At 46.5% G+C, this 17,187-nt stretch overlaps 1 protein-coding gene across 6 annotated transcripts in view; it reads right to left on the reverse strand.

Moving 5' to 3' along the window:
• Positions 1 to 17,187, reverse strand: part of HSPA4L (heat shock protein family A (Hsp70) member 4 like) — a 100,313-nt gene that overhangs the window by 43,331 nt on the left and 39,795 nt on the right. For all 6 annotated transcript variants that reach the window (XM_075615522.1, XM_075615519.1, XM_075615517.1 and 3 more), the window contains 2 exons: positions 10,431 to 10,582; positions 3,707 to 3,813 (listed from right to left, as the gene is read on the reverse strand). In XM_075615522.1, the coding sequence (XP_075471637.1) occupies positions 3,707 to 3,813; positions 10,431 to 10,582 (259 nt within the window). The remainder of the gene's footprint in view (positions 1 to 3,706; positions 3,814 to 10,430; positions 10,583 to 17,187) is intronic.

Here is a 17,187-nt window from a genome sequence, read left to right on the forward strand (position 1 = left end):
ATTGCCTAATCTATGAGAGGATGCTGTGCACTCCTTCAAATGACTGTTTTATGTTATTTACTAAGATATCAGTCTTTCTTAGTAGAGAGTCGGTGAAGGTCAATGCCATTTAACTTACGCTGGCCAAACTAAGAGTTAAATTAGCAATCCCCATCTTGTTTATTTTTTACCCTGCTTTGTTTTTTACAGGATGGGAACAGCTTTTAAGTTCCAGGTACCCCTCGGTGCCTGAGACACTAATTGGTTAAGTTACCAGTTTTAAATCTTCCTCCAGCGGAAGCAAAAATGAAAAATGGCAGCCAAATCTCAGCCAATACGTAGTCGCAACATCGTCAGTTGTGGTTTCCGATTGGACGGTCATTAAATTTCCTTTAAAGAACCGTGACGTCACTTTGGCAACTTCAGAAATTGGGGTGTCAACGGAGCTTGAAAAAGCATGGTTCAGTTGTGGAGGATCCCCCGATTCTAATTCTGTAAAAAAAAAAAATCAACTACTTCATTTGAACCAATTTTTTTTGATGTAGAAAGCATGGAAGATGACAAAAAAAAGTGTGTGTAATATATATATATATATATATATATATATATATATATATATATATATATATATATATATATTAAATTTTTTATATATATATATATATATATATATAATCCAATGCACAGCCGGCACACCATTTGCAAGTAAATAAATCTTGGTGCTTATCCCATAAAGCAATAACAGACCATACGATACCGGCTGCAACACAACATCAAGGGACAGCACACAGGTAAGTAAATCATAAATTAAAATAAACTGGTTTTTGTATCTTCTATCAAATATAGAAAATTTATGATTTACTTACCTACGTGCTGTCCCTTGATGTCGTGTTGCAACCGGTATCGTATGGTCTATATATATATACACATACACACACACACTTTTTTGTCATCTTCCATGCTTTCTACATCTAAAAAAATCCTCAAATCTCTCAAATCCTTATCTCACTGCCACAAAGTGGTGGGAAGGTGGCAAGTGTTGAAGAAGATTTATATTGGCCATAGAATCAAAGCTTGCACAATATTATCCAGCTAAAGTGGGAAAGGTATTTGCCAACATGCAAATGAGGCCAGCATCGCAAGTAAGGCCTCATTCCCCAAATATGGAATAGACAAAAAAAGCAGAAAAACAGCAAAGAATCTAGAGCTTAAAAATCGCTTCAACTTGCTTGAAATGCATGGGGATACATTAACAAACAAACAAACAATTATGAAAACTTATAAAGATTGTAGTTGAAAGTGCAACAAAACTGGAGGAATCACCTCCTGCCTGAGCCAGCAGTGGGCGTGGTTGGCTGATTTCTAACCTAACACACCTGGTGAGTGTCCCTATTTAAACAGAGGTTGCTCACGAATCCTGAGCTTGCGTGTTCTGATCTGCGTGACTGGTTGATTTCAAGTGCTGGTTGTATTAAGTGTGCAGTTAAAACTAGACGCAGTTTGAACAAGGAAGGGGTTAAACAAGGGATAGTATATTGAAATACAGTTTATTGTTAGTACTTATAAACGTCATAGTTGCTACAATGAGCAGGATTGAAAATGCCACTCAATGCACATCTTGCCACGTGTATGTGCCCTTGGAGCAGCTGTTCCAAGGAGCATACAGCTGTGAGAAATGTGAGCGAGTGGTCTCTTCAGAGTCAGAGATTGCTGATCTGAAGAGGAAACTTGCAATATTGAGGGACATTGACAATCTTGAAAGGGGTTTGTGCTCACTGAGCAGGCCCTTGCTTCGACTAGTGGTGCAGATGGTGGCGCTGTTAGTGAGGAACAGGTAGGTAGCTGGGTAAAAGTTAGAAGGGGAAGCAGGGGCAATAGGGAGAGGCAGGCCAGTTCTGAGCTGACCCATCCCAATAGATTTGCCATATTGAGTGAAGATATTGGGAGTGTCAGGGCAGAAGTGGCAAGGCTGGGGGAGACTGATTCCTCTAGCAGCCAGGGGAATAGTTCCTCCAGCACAGAGGGGACTCGGGATGCTCAGATACTAAAGCAGTGGTAGGGGACTTAATTATTAGGAAGGTAGATAGGGCAATCTGTTGCCATGACCGCATGAACCGAACATCCCGGTGCTCAAGATCGGCACATTGTGGATCGGGTAGACAGATTGTTGGGAGGGGCTGGGATTGACCCAGTGTTCTTGGTACATGTTGACACCAATGACAAAGTTAGAGAAAGATGGAGTGTACTAAAAATGATTTCAGGGATCTAGGCCAAAAGCTTAAGGCAAGGACCTCCAAGGTAGTATTTTCTTAAATACTACCAGTGCCATGCGCTACCGCAGGGAGACAGTCAGAGATTAGGGAGGTTTATGCATGGCTAAGAAAGTGGTATAGGAAGGAGGGTTTTGGATTTTTAGAGTACTGGGACTCCTTTTCTGAGAGGTGCTATCTTTATTCTAGGGACGGATTGCACCTCAATGAAGAGGGATCTTCTGTGCTAGGGGGAGAATGTTAAATAGGTTGGAGGAGATTTTAAACTAGGATGGAGTGGGGAGGGAATGAAACAGATAACGAACAAATAAGAATAGATAAGGAAACAAGTGGTTATGGAGGTAGAATGGGGGCAAGTGCGAGTTGGACAAGCAGCGCGACACTCATAGTAAATACAGATAATACAAGAAAACTTCTAAAGACTAAACCAAGTTGGCGCAGAAAGGAAGGAGAAAATAAGATAATAGTACAGGCTGAAAATAAACTAAAATGCATGCTTGCTAATGCAAGAAGCTTGACGGATAAAATGGGGGAGCTTGAATTAATAGCTACAAGGGAGCAGTATGATATTATAGGCATTACTGAAACATGGTGGGATGAAACTCATGACTGGGCAGTTAATTTAGGGGGTTATTCCCTTTTTCGGAAGGATCGAGCAAATAGAAGAGGAGGTGGAGTATGCTTATATGTTAAACTGGATCTAAAACCTATTATAAGGGATGATGTTTATGAAGAAAATAATGAAAATGTAGAGACCTTGTGGATAGAAATTAGCAGTGGAGGCAAAAGCATAAAGAAAATGTTTGTAGGGATATGCTTCTATAAACCACCAAATATCTGAGAGATTGAGGAAGCTAAAATACTTTGCAAATGGAGAAGGCATCAAAACTAGGTCATGTTTGCATAATTGGTGATTTTAATTATCCAGACATAGACTTGGGCAATGAGATTAGCAATACAACAAAAGGAAACATGTTTTGTGGACAGCTTGAAAGAGCAACAAGATAAGGAGGGTGGCATAAGAGGAGAAACAATAAAGGTGTAACCAATAAAAATAAACAAAATAAAAATTGATGCCTAAAGGTGAAATGCAATCAAGGATAAAAAAAAAGAGAAACTTAGATTGCAAAAATGAAAAATTTTAATTTGTCGGATTAAGCCTCTTTCAGGTTTAGCTAGGGAAACACACACCTGCCCTGCTTGGAGCTCGGGCCCCACCCGCTAACTCCATAATGCTTTTTAGGCTGCATAAAACATACAGCATGTATTACTTCAACACGTCTATGTATTCTGGGCATCCATGCAGCTTACTGTTTATAATTTAAGATATATTTAAAAGCCTTTTGATTTTGGTGGGGGGGCCTCCCTTATAACAAGTAGTTTATTACACCGGCTACTTGCCTTCTGTGGTTTATGATACTGCATTAGATTTTGCAACAAAATAACAACTATCTTACCCTGTTCCTTCCTCAGAAGTGGATTTCCATCGCAAAGTAATGGCAAACGGTACCGTATCAATGATAGAAAAGTCACGCACCTTAAATGCTGGTGAAAGAATTGCACACTGGAAAAAACAAAATGATCATAATTTAACAAAAAACAACTTTTAGCATACTCAACACTATATAAAGTTGTTATTCAAAATTCTAAACTAATACTAAATCCAAGAAATATGCACAATCAGAAATAATTCCTGCATAGGTGATCCAGCAATTCAGATGACCTTTAAACCAAGCTACTAAATTTAAAAGAAAACTGTCCACTAGAGATGGGCGAATTTATGTTGAATCCGACATTGGATTCAATATAAACACATTCCCTAGGACCAAATTTCTGTTAAATATGACGTCAGATTTTTTTAAATCTGAAAATCCAAGCACCATGGGTGGTTTTTAAAGCATCTGCGCATACTAAAGTTGCTGAAATCCAAACTCGGATTTCAACGCTCAGATGAAATAATGTCTGAAAAGCACGGAAAAATCCTGGAAGGGGATTTGGACCAGTCCGCCCATCTCTACTAGCCACGCAAAAAATACTAAACACTAGTTAGATAAATAACATATTGTATTCCAATTCTACCAACGCCAATGTTTCAATATCAAATGGGCATCATTATCACATTCTGTGTTCACGGGTTGCCAGGAGATTGCTTATATTTTATGTCTGTATATGTGACATTGAAATAATGTCTTTGCAATTTAAAAACACTATGTCAAGGGTGGATCCATAATTGATTTACATGTCTCATTGTCAAAGGGCCACAATAAGAAAAAAAAATCTAATTAATACCTGTATAAACTGACATAGCGTGAACGGACTGTGTCAGTGTGCAGTGCCGTCAGGTTATATTCTGTGTCAGTGTATAGAGTGAAGTACAACTTGATTGAACTATACACTGACAGACTATGTAGCCAGCACTACACACTGACACAGGACATAACCTGACGGCACTAGACACAGGGTATAATCTTAGATAGAGTACAAGTGGGAGGGGGGGGGGGTAAGAGGGGGTGACACATGGGGATTGGGGGAAGAGGCGGTCATCATGGGGAGAGGGGGTCACACATGGGGAGGGGGGAAGGGGTGATATGGGGAGGGGGAAAGAGGGGATGACATAAGGAGAGGGAAGAGGGTGTGACATGGGGAGGTGGGGGATGGGGGCAGTTGGGGGGGATGGAGACAAGGGGGGCAATGGGGTGATTGTCCCTACCTTGCTCTCTAGTCTCCACAGCCAGCACCACATGGAGCTCTCAGCAGACAGAGTGTATACTCACTGTACCCTGTGCTGCTTGGGAGCCCACCAGGGATCGCTGGTCCATAGGAGCTCAGGCGAGGAGCTGGTTAGGGGGCCCTTTGGCTTCTCCTATTCTATGTCTCTCTGCACTTTCTGCAGTCAGAGCTCCAGGTCCCGGTCCCCCTCCTGCCCATGAAGCACAGTATATTGTCCTTGGGCCACAGGTTGACCACCCCTGCACTATGTTATTGACCTAACTGGGGCTTAATTATTTTTGTGCAATAATGTGTCCAGATTCCTATTAAAGCAGCAAATCTTTTTTTTATTTTTTTTATTTTTACCTTAACAGAACTCACATGTTGCAAGGAGATAATCCATGGATAATGCGACCACCAGGTAGGGTTGGGCAATATCAAAATTTTCATCACGATAACAATATTAAGAAATGTATTGCGATAACGATATATATCACAATACATTTGTTAAAATAAGTCTGAAAATATTCTAGTAAATCAAAATAAAATGTGTTCTCAAAATAAATACATTTTCTTTAGATTTACTAGAGCAAAGAAATCTTCATTCTCAAACCCTTTCCATGTCTGCACTTCACCTTTCCTCAGCTACACTACTCCCATCACCCTAACATCCCCCTCATCCCATCACTCACCTACACTGCTCTCATCCCGCTCATCCCATCACTCACCTGCACTGCTCTCATCCCCCTCACCCCATCACTCACCTACAATGCTCCCATCCCCCTCATCCCATCACTCACCTACAGTGCTCCCATCCCCCTCATCCCATCACTCACCTACAGTGCTCCCATCCCCCTCATCCCATCACAAACCTACACTGCTCCCATCACCCTAAATCCCCCTCATCCCAACACTCTCACCTACACTGCTCCCATCGCCCTAAATCCCCTCATCCCAACACTCTCACCTACACTGCTCCCATAACTCTCATCCCATCACTCACCTGCACTGCTCTCATCCCCCTCATCCCATCACTCACCTACAGTGCTCCCATCCCCCTCACCCCATCACTCACCTACAATGCTCCCATCCCCCTCATCCCATCACTCACCTACAATGCTCCCATCCCCCTCACCCCATCACTCACCTACAATGCTCCCATCCCCCTCATCCCATCACTCACCTACAATGCTCCCATCCCCCTCATCCCATCACTCACCTACAGTGCTCCCATCCCCCTCATCCCATCACTCACCAACACTGCTCCCATCACCCTAAATCCCCCTCATCCCAACACTCTCACCTACACTGCTCCCATCGCCCTAAATCCCCTCATCCCAACACTCTCACCTACACTGCTCCCATAACTCTCATCCCATCACTCACCTACACTGCTCCCACCCCCCTCATCCCATCACTCACCTGCACTGCTCCCATCAGCCTCATCCCATCACTCACCTGCACTGCTCTCATCCCCCTCATCCCATCACTCACCTACACTGCTCCCATAACTCTCATCCCATCACTCACCTACACTGCTCCCATCCCCCTCATCCCATCACTCACCTGCACTGCTCCCATCAGCCTCATCCCATCACTCACCTGCACTGCTCTCATCCCCCTCATCCCATCACTCACCTGCACTGCTCTCATCCGGCTCATACCATCACTCACCTACAGTGCTCCTATCCCCCTTATCCCATCACTCACCTACACTGCTCCCATCACCCTAAATCCCCCTCATCCCAACACTCTCACCTATACTGCTCTCATCCCCCTCATCCCATCACTCACCTACAGTGCTCCCATCCCCCTCATCCCATCACTCACCTACACTGCTCCCATCACCCTAAATCCCCCTCATCCCAACACTCTCACCTACACTGCTCCCATCGCCCTAAATCCCCTCATCCCAACACTCTCACCTACACTGCTCCCATAACTCTCATCCCATCACTCACCTGCACTGCTCTCATCCCCCTCATCCCATCACTCACCTACAGTGCTCCCATCCCCCTCACCCCATCACTCACCTACAATGCTCCCATCCCCCTCATCCCATCACTCACCTACAATGCTCCCATCCCCCTCACCCCATCACTCACCTACAATGCTCCCATCCCCCTCATCCCATCACTCACCTACAATGCTCCCGTCCCCCTCATCCCATCACTCACCTACAGTGCTCCCATCCCCCTCATCCCATCACTCACCAACACTGCTCCCATCACCCTAAATCCCCCTCATCCCAACACTCTCACCTACACTGCTCCCATCGCCCTAAATCCCCTCATCCCAACACTCTCACCTACACTGCTCCCATAACTCTCATCCCATCACTCACCTACACTGCTCCCACCCCCCTCATCCCATCACTCACCTGCACTGCTCCCATCAGCCTCATCCCATCACTCACCTGCACTGCTCTCATCCCCCTCATCCCATCACTCACCTACACTGCTCCCATAACTCTCATCCCATCACTCACCTACACTGCTCCCATCCCCCTCATCCCATCACTCACCTGCACTGCTCCCATCAGCCTCATCCCATCACTCACCTGCACTGCTCTCATCCCCCTCATCCCATCACTCACCTGCACTGCTCTCATCCGGCTCATACCATCACTCACCTACAGTGCTCCTATCCCCCTTATCCCATCACTCACCTACACTGCTCCCATCACCCTAAATCCCCCTCATCCCAACACTCTCACCTATACTGCTCTCATCCCCCTCATCCCATCACTCACCTACAGTGCTCCCATCCCCCTCATCCCATCACTCACCTACACTGCTCCCATCACCCTAAATCCCCCTCATCCCAACACTCTCACCTACACTGCTCCCATCGCCCTAAATCCCCTCATCCCAACACTCTCACCTACACTGCTCCCATAACTCTCATCCCATCACTCACCTGCACTGCTCTCATCCCCCTCATCCCATCACTCACCTACAGTGCTCCCATCCCCCTCACCCCATCACTCACCTACAATGCTCCCATCCCCCTCATCCCATCACTCACCTACAATGCTCCCATCCCCCTCACCCCATCACTCACCTACAATGCTCCCATCCCCCTCATCCCATCACTCACCTACAATGCTCCCGTCCCCCTCATCCCATCACTCACCTACAGTGCTCCCATCCCCCTCATCCCATCACTCACCAACACTGCTCCCATCACCCTAAATCCCCCTCATCCCAACACTCTCACCTACACTGCTCCCATAACTCTCATCCCATCACTCACCTACACTGCTCCCACCCCCCTCATCCCATCACTCACCTGCACTGCTCCCATCAGCCTCATCCCATCACTCACCTGCACTGCTCTCATCCCCCTCATCCCATCACTCACCTACACTGCTCCCATAACTCTCATCCCATCACTCACCTACACTGCTCCCATCCCCCTCATCCCATCACTCACCTGCACTGCTCCCATCAGCCTCATCCCATCACTCACCTGCACTGCTCTCATCCCCCTCATCTCATCACTCACCTTACATTGCTCCCATCCCCCTCATCCCATCACTCACCTGCACTGCTCTCATCCGGCTCATACCATCACTCACCTACAGTGCTCCTATCCCCCTCATCCCATCACTCACCTACACTGCTCCCATCGCCCTAAATCCCCCTCATCCCAACACTCTCACCTATACTGCTCTCATCCCCCTCATCCCATCACTCACCTACAGTGCTCCCATCCCCCTCACCCCATCACTCACCTACAATGCTCCCATCCCCCTCATCCCATCACTCACCTACAGTGCTCCCATCCCCCTCATCCCATCACTCACCTACACTGCTCCCATCACCCTAAATCCCCCTCATCCCAACACTCTCACCTACACTGCTCCCATCGCCCTAAATCCCCTCATCCCAACACTCTCACCTACACTGCTCCCATAACTCTCATCCCATCACTCACCTGCACTGCTCTCATCCCCCTCATCCCATCACTCACCTACACTGCTCCCATAACTCTCATCCCATCACTCACCTACACTGCTCCCATCCCCCTCATCCCATCACTCACCTGCACTTCTCCCATCAGCCTCATCCCATCACTCACCTGCACTGCTCTCATCCCCCTCATCCCATCACTCACCTACACTGCTCCCATCGCCCTAAATCCCCCTCATCCCAACACTCTCACCTATACTGCTCCCATAACCCTCATCCCATCACTCACCTACACTGCTCCCATAACCCTCATCCCATCACTCACCTACAATGCTCCCATCCCCCTCATCCCATCACTCACCTACAGTGCTCCCATCCGCCTCATCCCATCACTCACCTGCACTGCTCTCATCCCCCTCATCCCATCACTCACCTACACTGCTCCCATCGCCCTAAATCCCCCTCATCCCAACACTCTCACCTATACTGCTCCCATAACCCTCATCCCATCACTCACCTACACTGCTCCCATAACCCTCATCCCATCACTCACCTACAATGCTCCCATCCCCCTCATCCCATCACTCACCTACAGTGCTCCCATCCGCCTCATCCCATCACTCACCTGCACTGCTCTCATCCCCCTCATCCTATCACTCACCTACAGTGCTCCCATCCCCCTCATCCCATCACTCACCTACACTGCTCCCATCACCCTAAATCCCCCTCATTCATCACTCACATCCCCCTAGCATCCCCTTCATCCCATTACTCTCACCTACACTGCTCCCATCACCCTAACATCCCCCTCATCCCATCACTCTCACCTAAACTGGTCCCATCACCCTCATCCTATCACTCACCTACACTGATCCCATCCTCCTAACATCCCCCTCATCCCATCACTCAAATACACCGCTCCGATCACCCTAACATCTCCAGAGGGAGAGAGGAACGGGTTAAGGGTCCCAGGGGTGGGAGTGGGAGAGAGGAAGGGGTTAAGAGTCCCATGGAGAGGGTGGGGAAGGGGTTGTGTCCCAGTCTCAGAGGGCAAGAAGGGGTTAAGTGCCCCAGGGGATGGGTAAGGGGTTAAGTTGCCCAGGGGGAGAGTGGAAGGGGTTAAGTGCCCCAAGAGGGGGTGAGGAGGGAGTTAAGTACCCCAGGGGTATGAGGAAGGGGTTAACAGTCCCAGGGGGAAGGGGTTAAGTGACCAACTGGGAGGGTGGGGGGATGGAGGGCTTAACAAAAGAAAAGTGAGGAGAGAAGTTCCTACCTTTCCCTGCTGCAAACCACTGCTCTCACATGCTCTCTCCCCATGCTGCCCGAAGCTCCTTCTTCCTCTGAGTTAGATTTCAGTAGAAGGAACGGAGCGGGACTCGGGGAGAGAGAGACAGAGAGACAGCACAGCATCAGCTTCAAGCTACATTTCCCCCTTATTTTATTTCCTTTTTTCTTATTTTATATGTAATACATGTGACAATCTATAATTTTAAGTCTGTGTTTTTGGTTACAAGCTTATGTCAAACTGACTAAGTTATACTTTTATGTAGAATATTACCTGCAATGCACACCCTCTGGCAACAGCTTCATCTGCATTTAATGTGGTCATCACATCTTTAAAGAAGAATTTCGCAATCTGATCCTTCACTACTGGGATGCGGGTAGCACCCCCTACTATTTCTATACTGTATATATCTTCTCGCTGCAACTCTGGTGGAAAATAATGTGAACAGTTGTAAGCTTTCATCTCTAAAACAGATTATGATAACAATGTTATGCAAAACGGTTCCTATTTCAACAGTAGGGCTAACAGAAAATATATTTTAAGGCTTTTATTGAGCTATCCTCTCTTTTCGTTGACAGGTACAGTAACACAGGTTGACAAATTGCTTTTCCTACGTAACACAGAAAATGATTAAGTACTGTACATTTCAAGTAACTGAAAAATGGAACCAAACTATGCAAAATAGAACAATCATGAGATGCTATAAACACATCACCTACATTTTTTAAAGATAATTTTTCTATATATAGAAGGAAATCTTCATAACCATTGCTAGTCGGTACTGATTTTTTAAAAGTCATTCATCACAGTTACATAGTAGATGAGGTTGAAAAAAGACATACGTCCATCAAATTCAACCTATGTTAAATTTAGATGGCAGATACTTATTCTATATTTGTATTCACAGTATATTAATCCAGAGGAAGGCAAACAAAAAAACCGAGTGAAATGATGTCTCATAAGGGGAAAATACATTCCTTCCTGACTCCAATAATCAGAATTTTCCTTGGATCAACATCCTTCCCATGTTTACATATTTGGTATATCCCTGTATACCTTTCCTTTCTAAAAAAGATGTCCAACATTTTTTTGAAGATATCTATTGTATCTGGAAAACACAAGATAAAAAGTATCTTCATTGGTAGCACTCAATCCATCGTGTATAAAAAGTGGATAGCATGGACTGAATTTTTTTTTCAGTCAGTGTGTGTGGGGGTGTGGGTGGGTCAGTCAGTGTGTGTGGGGGTGTGGGTGGGTCAGTCAGTGTGTGTGGGGGTGTGGGTGGGTCAGTCAGTGTGTGTGGGGGTGTGGGTGGGTCAGTCAGTGTGTGTGGGGGTGGGGGTCAGTCAGTCAGTGTATGTGGGGGTGTGGGTGGGTCAGTCAGTGTGTATGGGGGTGTGGGTGGGTCAGTCAGTGTGTGGGGGTGTGGGTGGGTCAGTCAGTGTGTGTGGGGGTGTGGGTTGGTCAGTCAGTGTATGTGGGGGTGTGGGTGGGACAGTCAGTGTGTGTGGGGGTGTGGGTGGGTCAGACAGTGTGTGTGGGGGTGTGGGTGGGTCAGTCAGTGTGTGTGGGGGTGTGGGTGGGTCAGCCAGTGTGTGTGGGGGTGGGTGGGTCAGTCAGTGTGTGTGGGTGGGTCAGTCAGTGTGTGTGTGTCCTGCTGCAGCCAGGTGCGGGGTGTAACATTGCGCACCACCTCTCTCTCCCCCCCCCTTACGCAAATTCTGCACACACACACCCCCCCCCCCCGCACGCAAATTCTGCACACACACCCCCCCGCGGGGTACATGCGCCCGGCACGGGCATGAGTGAACGAGTCCCTGTGCCGCGCGGGTTGCGCCCGGGTTTGCGCCGTGTGCCAGTGGAGGGCTGAATGGCGCCGCTGCCAATGGGCGTTAGGAGCGTGTGGGTGGAAACGACGCCGCTGGCAGCCGCTTCTGCGCATGTGTGGCGTCCGTCAGTGGCGCCATCACAACTGCGTCAGCAGCCGGGTGTGTGTGTGGGTGTGGGTGGGGGTGTGTGTGTTGGGTTTGGGGGTGCGGCGGCGATTAGGAGCGGCGCCGGCGACTATCGCCGCCGCATGTGACAGGGGACGAGTGAGCGGAGCGGCGTCCATTACGTGACATCACTTCCGTTTCACATTTCGCCCCCATCTATCCAGTTTTGTTCTATCAGGACTAGGTGCCACGAAAGAAGTTTCACTTCAAAAATAAGTCATATGTACAGGACAGTGTTGCTGTAATGCAGTGACTTTAAAATGAAGTTCACACCAGGGGACAGAACTTCATCTGTAACAAAAGGACACCCAGAGTAGTCGGGGGGGTTACAAGGGTATAGTGTAGACACATTGATCTTGCAGAACTAATTTGGAACTGCGTTTGGTTATAATAGAACCATTACAGTATATCATTATCAGAATTGTGCTAGCAGCAGAAGGCAGCAAATAATTGTACAATATTGATAGACTGGGCTTATGAAGGACATCAGTAATTTACCTTACAATGTAACATGTATGTATCTTTATTTATATAGTGCCATCTATCTACATAGCATTTCACAGCAGTAATAAACGTGACAAGAATATAACACATAATGAGAATAAGCGCTTCAGACATAAACAAAGAAAAACCTGGCGCCAAAAGTTCATTGGATAATCCTGCTCCTCAGGGGATCAGCACGCTTGCTTGACAGGCCATGTAGGGGAAAACACAAACAGACACAAATCATAGTGCAACACTGTAGGGTTAAAACAGGTCTACACTAACACATACACTGCACATATAACATAGAGACTCCTAGTGACTATAAAAACTATTTATTAAATAAAAAGAACTATGCCATAAAATGGTATGGACAAATAAGAACACCGCTGGTCATCCAGATGGGAAAAATCAGAGCCCTACTTACAAGCAGCAAGGCAAATACAGGCAATGCAACAAAGAGTCCTCCGGGTGCTGCTGATGTCTTGGCAGAGATGTAATTGCTGCTGCACCATGACTTTCGTGCTGACCCTCCCTCCTGGGGTTACCAGGAACAGTGGCAGTGCCGGAGGCCCGCTCGTGGGACTCACAGCTCTACTCCACGTGAGGCTGTTCTCCTCACTTCCTCCTCCGGTTGCACAAGCTACCTCAGCGCGCCCGCGCGCGAGTGTGCCCGTGCCCTTAAAGGGACAGTGTAAGCATCCTGTATGCCAAGAACTGACGGCTGCAATGGGGCTCAAATGTAACCAGGTGTCCCAATAAGTCCAGTACCAAGTACCTGAGGTAGCCCCTGAGGAAGTGGAGTAACGTCCACAAAACGCGTAGGGCAGGTGACACAGTCACTTTGAGCTTGGTACTGGACTTATTGGGACACCTGGTTACATTTGAGCCCCATTGCAGGCGTCAGTTCTTGGCATACAGGACGCTTACACTGTCCCTTTAAGGGCATGGGCACACTCGCGCACGGGCGCGCTGAGGTAGCTTGTGCAACCGGAGGAGGAAGTGAGGAGAACAGCCTCACGTGGAGTAGAGCTGTGAGTCCCACGAGCAGGCCTCCGACACTGCCACTGTTCCTGGTAACCCCAGGAGGGAGAGTCAGCACGAAAGTCATGGTGCAGCAGCAATTACATCTCTGCCAAGACATCAGCAGCACCCGGAGGACTCTTTTTTGCATTGCCTGTATTTGCCTTGCTGCTTGTAAGTAGGGCTCTGATTTTTCCCATCTGGATGACCAGCGGTGTTCTTATTTGTCCATACCATTTTATGGCATAGTTCTTTTTATTTAATAAATAGTTTTTATAGTCACTAGGAGTCTCTATGTTATATGTGCAGTGTATGTGTTAGTGTAGACCTGTTTTAACCCTACAGTGTTGCACTATGATTTGTGTCTGCTTGTGTTTTCCCCTACATGGCCTGTCAAGCAAGCGTGCTGATCCCGAGTACAGGATTATCCAATGAACTTTTGGCGCCAGGTTTTTCTTTGTTTTCACTTTTTCTGTTAGTACTGACAGTATCACTAGGCAGCCTTTATATATATTTTTTTTACTTGTCACATTGGTGTTTTAGTCTTTAGCGCTTGTTCACATTTTTTCTTCTGCTTCAGACATAAGTAACGTTAGGAAAAGGAATCCCTGTCCTGAAGAGCTTACAATCTAAGTGGGTGGAAGGAAGAATGTACAGAGACAGTAGGAGGGTGTTCTCGTAAGTACACCTGCAAGGGGTCAAAATCGATGTATAAGGTGTATAGTATCAGCCGTGGAGCTACCCAAATGCTTTGTTAAAGAGGTGTGTTTTAAGATGGGTCTTTAGGGTGGATAGAGAGGGTGCCATTCGGATGTTGAGGGGAAGAGCATTCCAGAGTCAGCTAGAAAGGTTTTAGGTGGGAGAGGGCATAAGACATAGAAGGGAGACATCCTTGAGCAGAACGCAAGTTAGAATTGTGTATAGCGAGAAATTAGGGCCGAGCTGTAAGGACGGGCCGAAAAGTGTATAGCCTTAAAATTCTCTAGAATTGTGTGTGTAATCCAGGATTTGATAGGAAGCCAGGAGAGGGATTTCAGCAGGAGAGACAATGAGACAGATTTAGGATAGATTACAGTGATTCCAGCAGCAGCATTTAGAATAGATTGAAGGGGAGACAAGTGAGAAGCAGGAAGGCCGGACAGTAAAAGGTTGCAATAGTCGAGATGGGAGAGAATGAGGGTCTGTGTTAGTTTTAGCAGTAGAGCAACAGAGTTTTTGCAATGTTACGGAGGAAATAATTACAGGTTTTAACTACATTGTGAATGTGAGAGGAGAGTGAGGGAGGAGAATGAGGGAGGAGTCCAATGTGACACCCAGGTAGCGTGCTTGTGATACTGGGTGTAGTGTATGATATTGCTGCTAACAGTAATGTACAGGGCCAGTAGGGCCAGGCTTGGGAGGAAGAATGAGGAGCTCCATTTTTGACATTTGAGTAGTTGGAGGGTCATCCAGGATGATATAGCGGGGAGACATTCATAGACAGGTCTGTACAGCAGGTGTAAGGTCAGGGATTGAAAAGTAAATGTGTGTGTAATCAGCATTGATCTGATATTTGAATCCAAGAGATGTGATAAGGTCACCAAGAGAGAGTGCGTAAAAAGAAAAGAGAAGAAGTCCCAGGACAGACCCCTGGGGTACCCCCACAGAGAGATCAACAGAGGAGGTGTTAGAAAATGAGACACTGAAAGTACGACGTAAGAGGAAATCCAGACTAAATCTCTTTTCTTTTTTTTTTTACGAATTTCAAGAGTATGGAGAATGTGAAGAAGAGGGTGGTCCACAGTATTAAAAGCTGCAGACAGGTTGAGCAATATGAGCAGATCTCTGTCTTTGGCAGCATGGAGGTCATTAATCTTTTGATGAGGGCTGTTTCGGTGGAGAGAGCAGTGTGGAAGCCAGATTGTAGAGGGTCTACGGGAGACTAGGAGGTGAGAAAATGGAGCAAGCGAGAGATACACAGCAGCTACTAATTATAACAACTTTATTTCATTTATCATCTTTCTCCCCATGGGACGCAAAGTGCTTCACAATTACAGGATAGAGCGCAGTGTGCAGCACACAGAATTTTTACAGGCACAGTCGCTGCCCAGAGGAGATTACAATCTATGTTTTTGGTGCCTGGGACACCAGGAGATAAAGTGACTTGTCCAAGGTCACAAGGAGCTGACTCTGGAATTTGAACCAGGTTCCTGTGCTTCACTCACTGAGTCACTCCTTCAGCCCTTCGGCCCAGTTATTGTAGGGCAAAAGGGATAGTCAAATAAGGCAAGAAAAGTTCAGATACCTAGTGACACTTATACCGTATCATGGTCACTAAAACAATGAACATAATATGCTGTGTGAGGTAGGCATTGTGACAACTGAATAGTCAATAGTAGTTACTGCTTATGTATCAAATGGTTCATTAATAAGCAGTTGCAAATTAATTGATAGACGCAACAACAAAAAAGCTGCAGCGCTGTGTCAATAAAGTAATTATTGAATAGTGCACAGTTGCTAGTTACTGGCCTTTTTCTCTTGTGTTTTCAGTAACTATTTACTCTTCTTTACATCCTACTTATGCCACTTAGGTTGGAGCAAGAGTTTTGTTTGTATGTTTCATTATCTACTATATTTACTAACACAACCTCAATTGGTAATGAATTCCATAAATTAACTTCCCTGACTGTAAAGAACCCTTTCCTTTGTTGCTGGAGAAATCTAGTTTTCTCCAACCTTAAGGGATGAATGAGCCTGTGTCATTTGCGCTGCTCTTAGGATCAATAGTTCTTTTGAAAGCTCCTTGTATTGACCCCGAATATATTTGTATATAGTTATCATATTCCCTCTTAAAAGCCTCTTTTCTAATGTAAACAAATCTAATTTAGCTAGCCTCTCCCCATAAGTCAGATTTGCCACCCCCTTTATTCATTTGGTAGCTCTCTGCACTTTTTCTAGTTCCATAATGTCCTTTTTATGGAGTCCCAAAACTGTACTCCATATTCAAAGTGTGGTCTTACTAATGCTTTATGCCAATGGCGCGTAAACTGGGGTGCGCACTCCCGGGGTGGCGGGAGATTTTTCTGAGGGGGCACGGGCAGTTATAGAGGTCCCGCGCTCTCCCCCAAAGCATTTAAATTAAATGTCGGGGGACCGCGCGAGGCCTCTGCAACTTCTACTTACCGAGGTTCAGCCGGCCTCAGGACACGTGACCATGGCAACGCGGCGTCAAATGACGCTGCGGGGTCATGTGACATCACAGTTGCCATGGTAACGTGACGGACAAATGATGCCCCGGGTCACGTGACGTCACACGACCCTGCAACGTCATTTGATGCCGCGCGAGGTAAGGGGGCGCACCACCAGACCAGCACAGGCAGAGGGGGCGCAGCAAAAAAAGTTTGCGCGCCCCTGCTTTATACAGTGGCATCATTATGCTTACTTCCCTTTAATCCATACCCCATTTAATGCAACATAAGATCTTATTTGCCTTTACAGCTACTGCCTGACATTGGGGACTATTGCTAAGCCTGCTATCTACAAGCACTCTT

Source organism: Ascaphus truei, chromosome 1 (genome assembly GCF_040206685.1).
Source record: "Ascaphus truei isolate aAscTru1 chromosome 1, aAscTru1.hap1, whole genome shotgun sequence".
Taxonomy (NCBI): domain Eukaryota; kingdom Metazoa; phylum Chordata; class Amphibia; order Anura; family Ascaphidae; genus Ascaphus; species Ascaphus truei.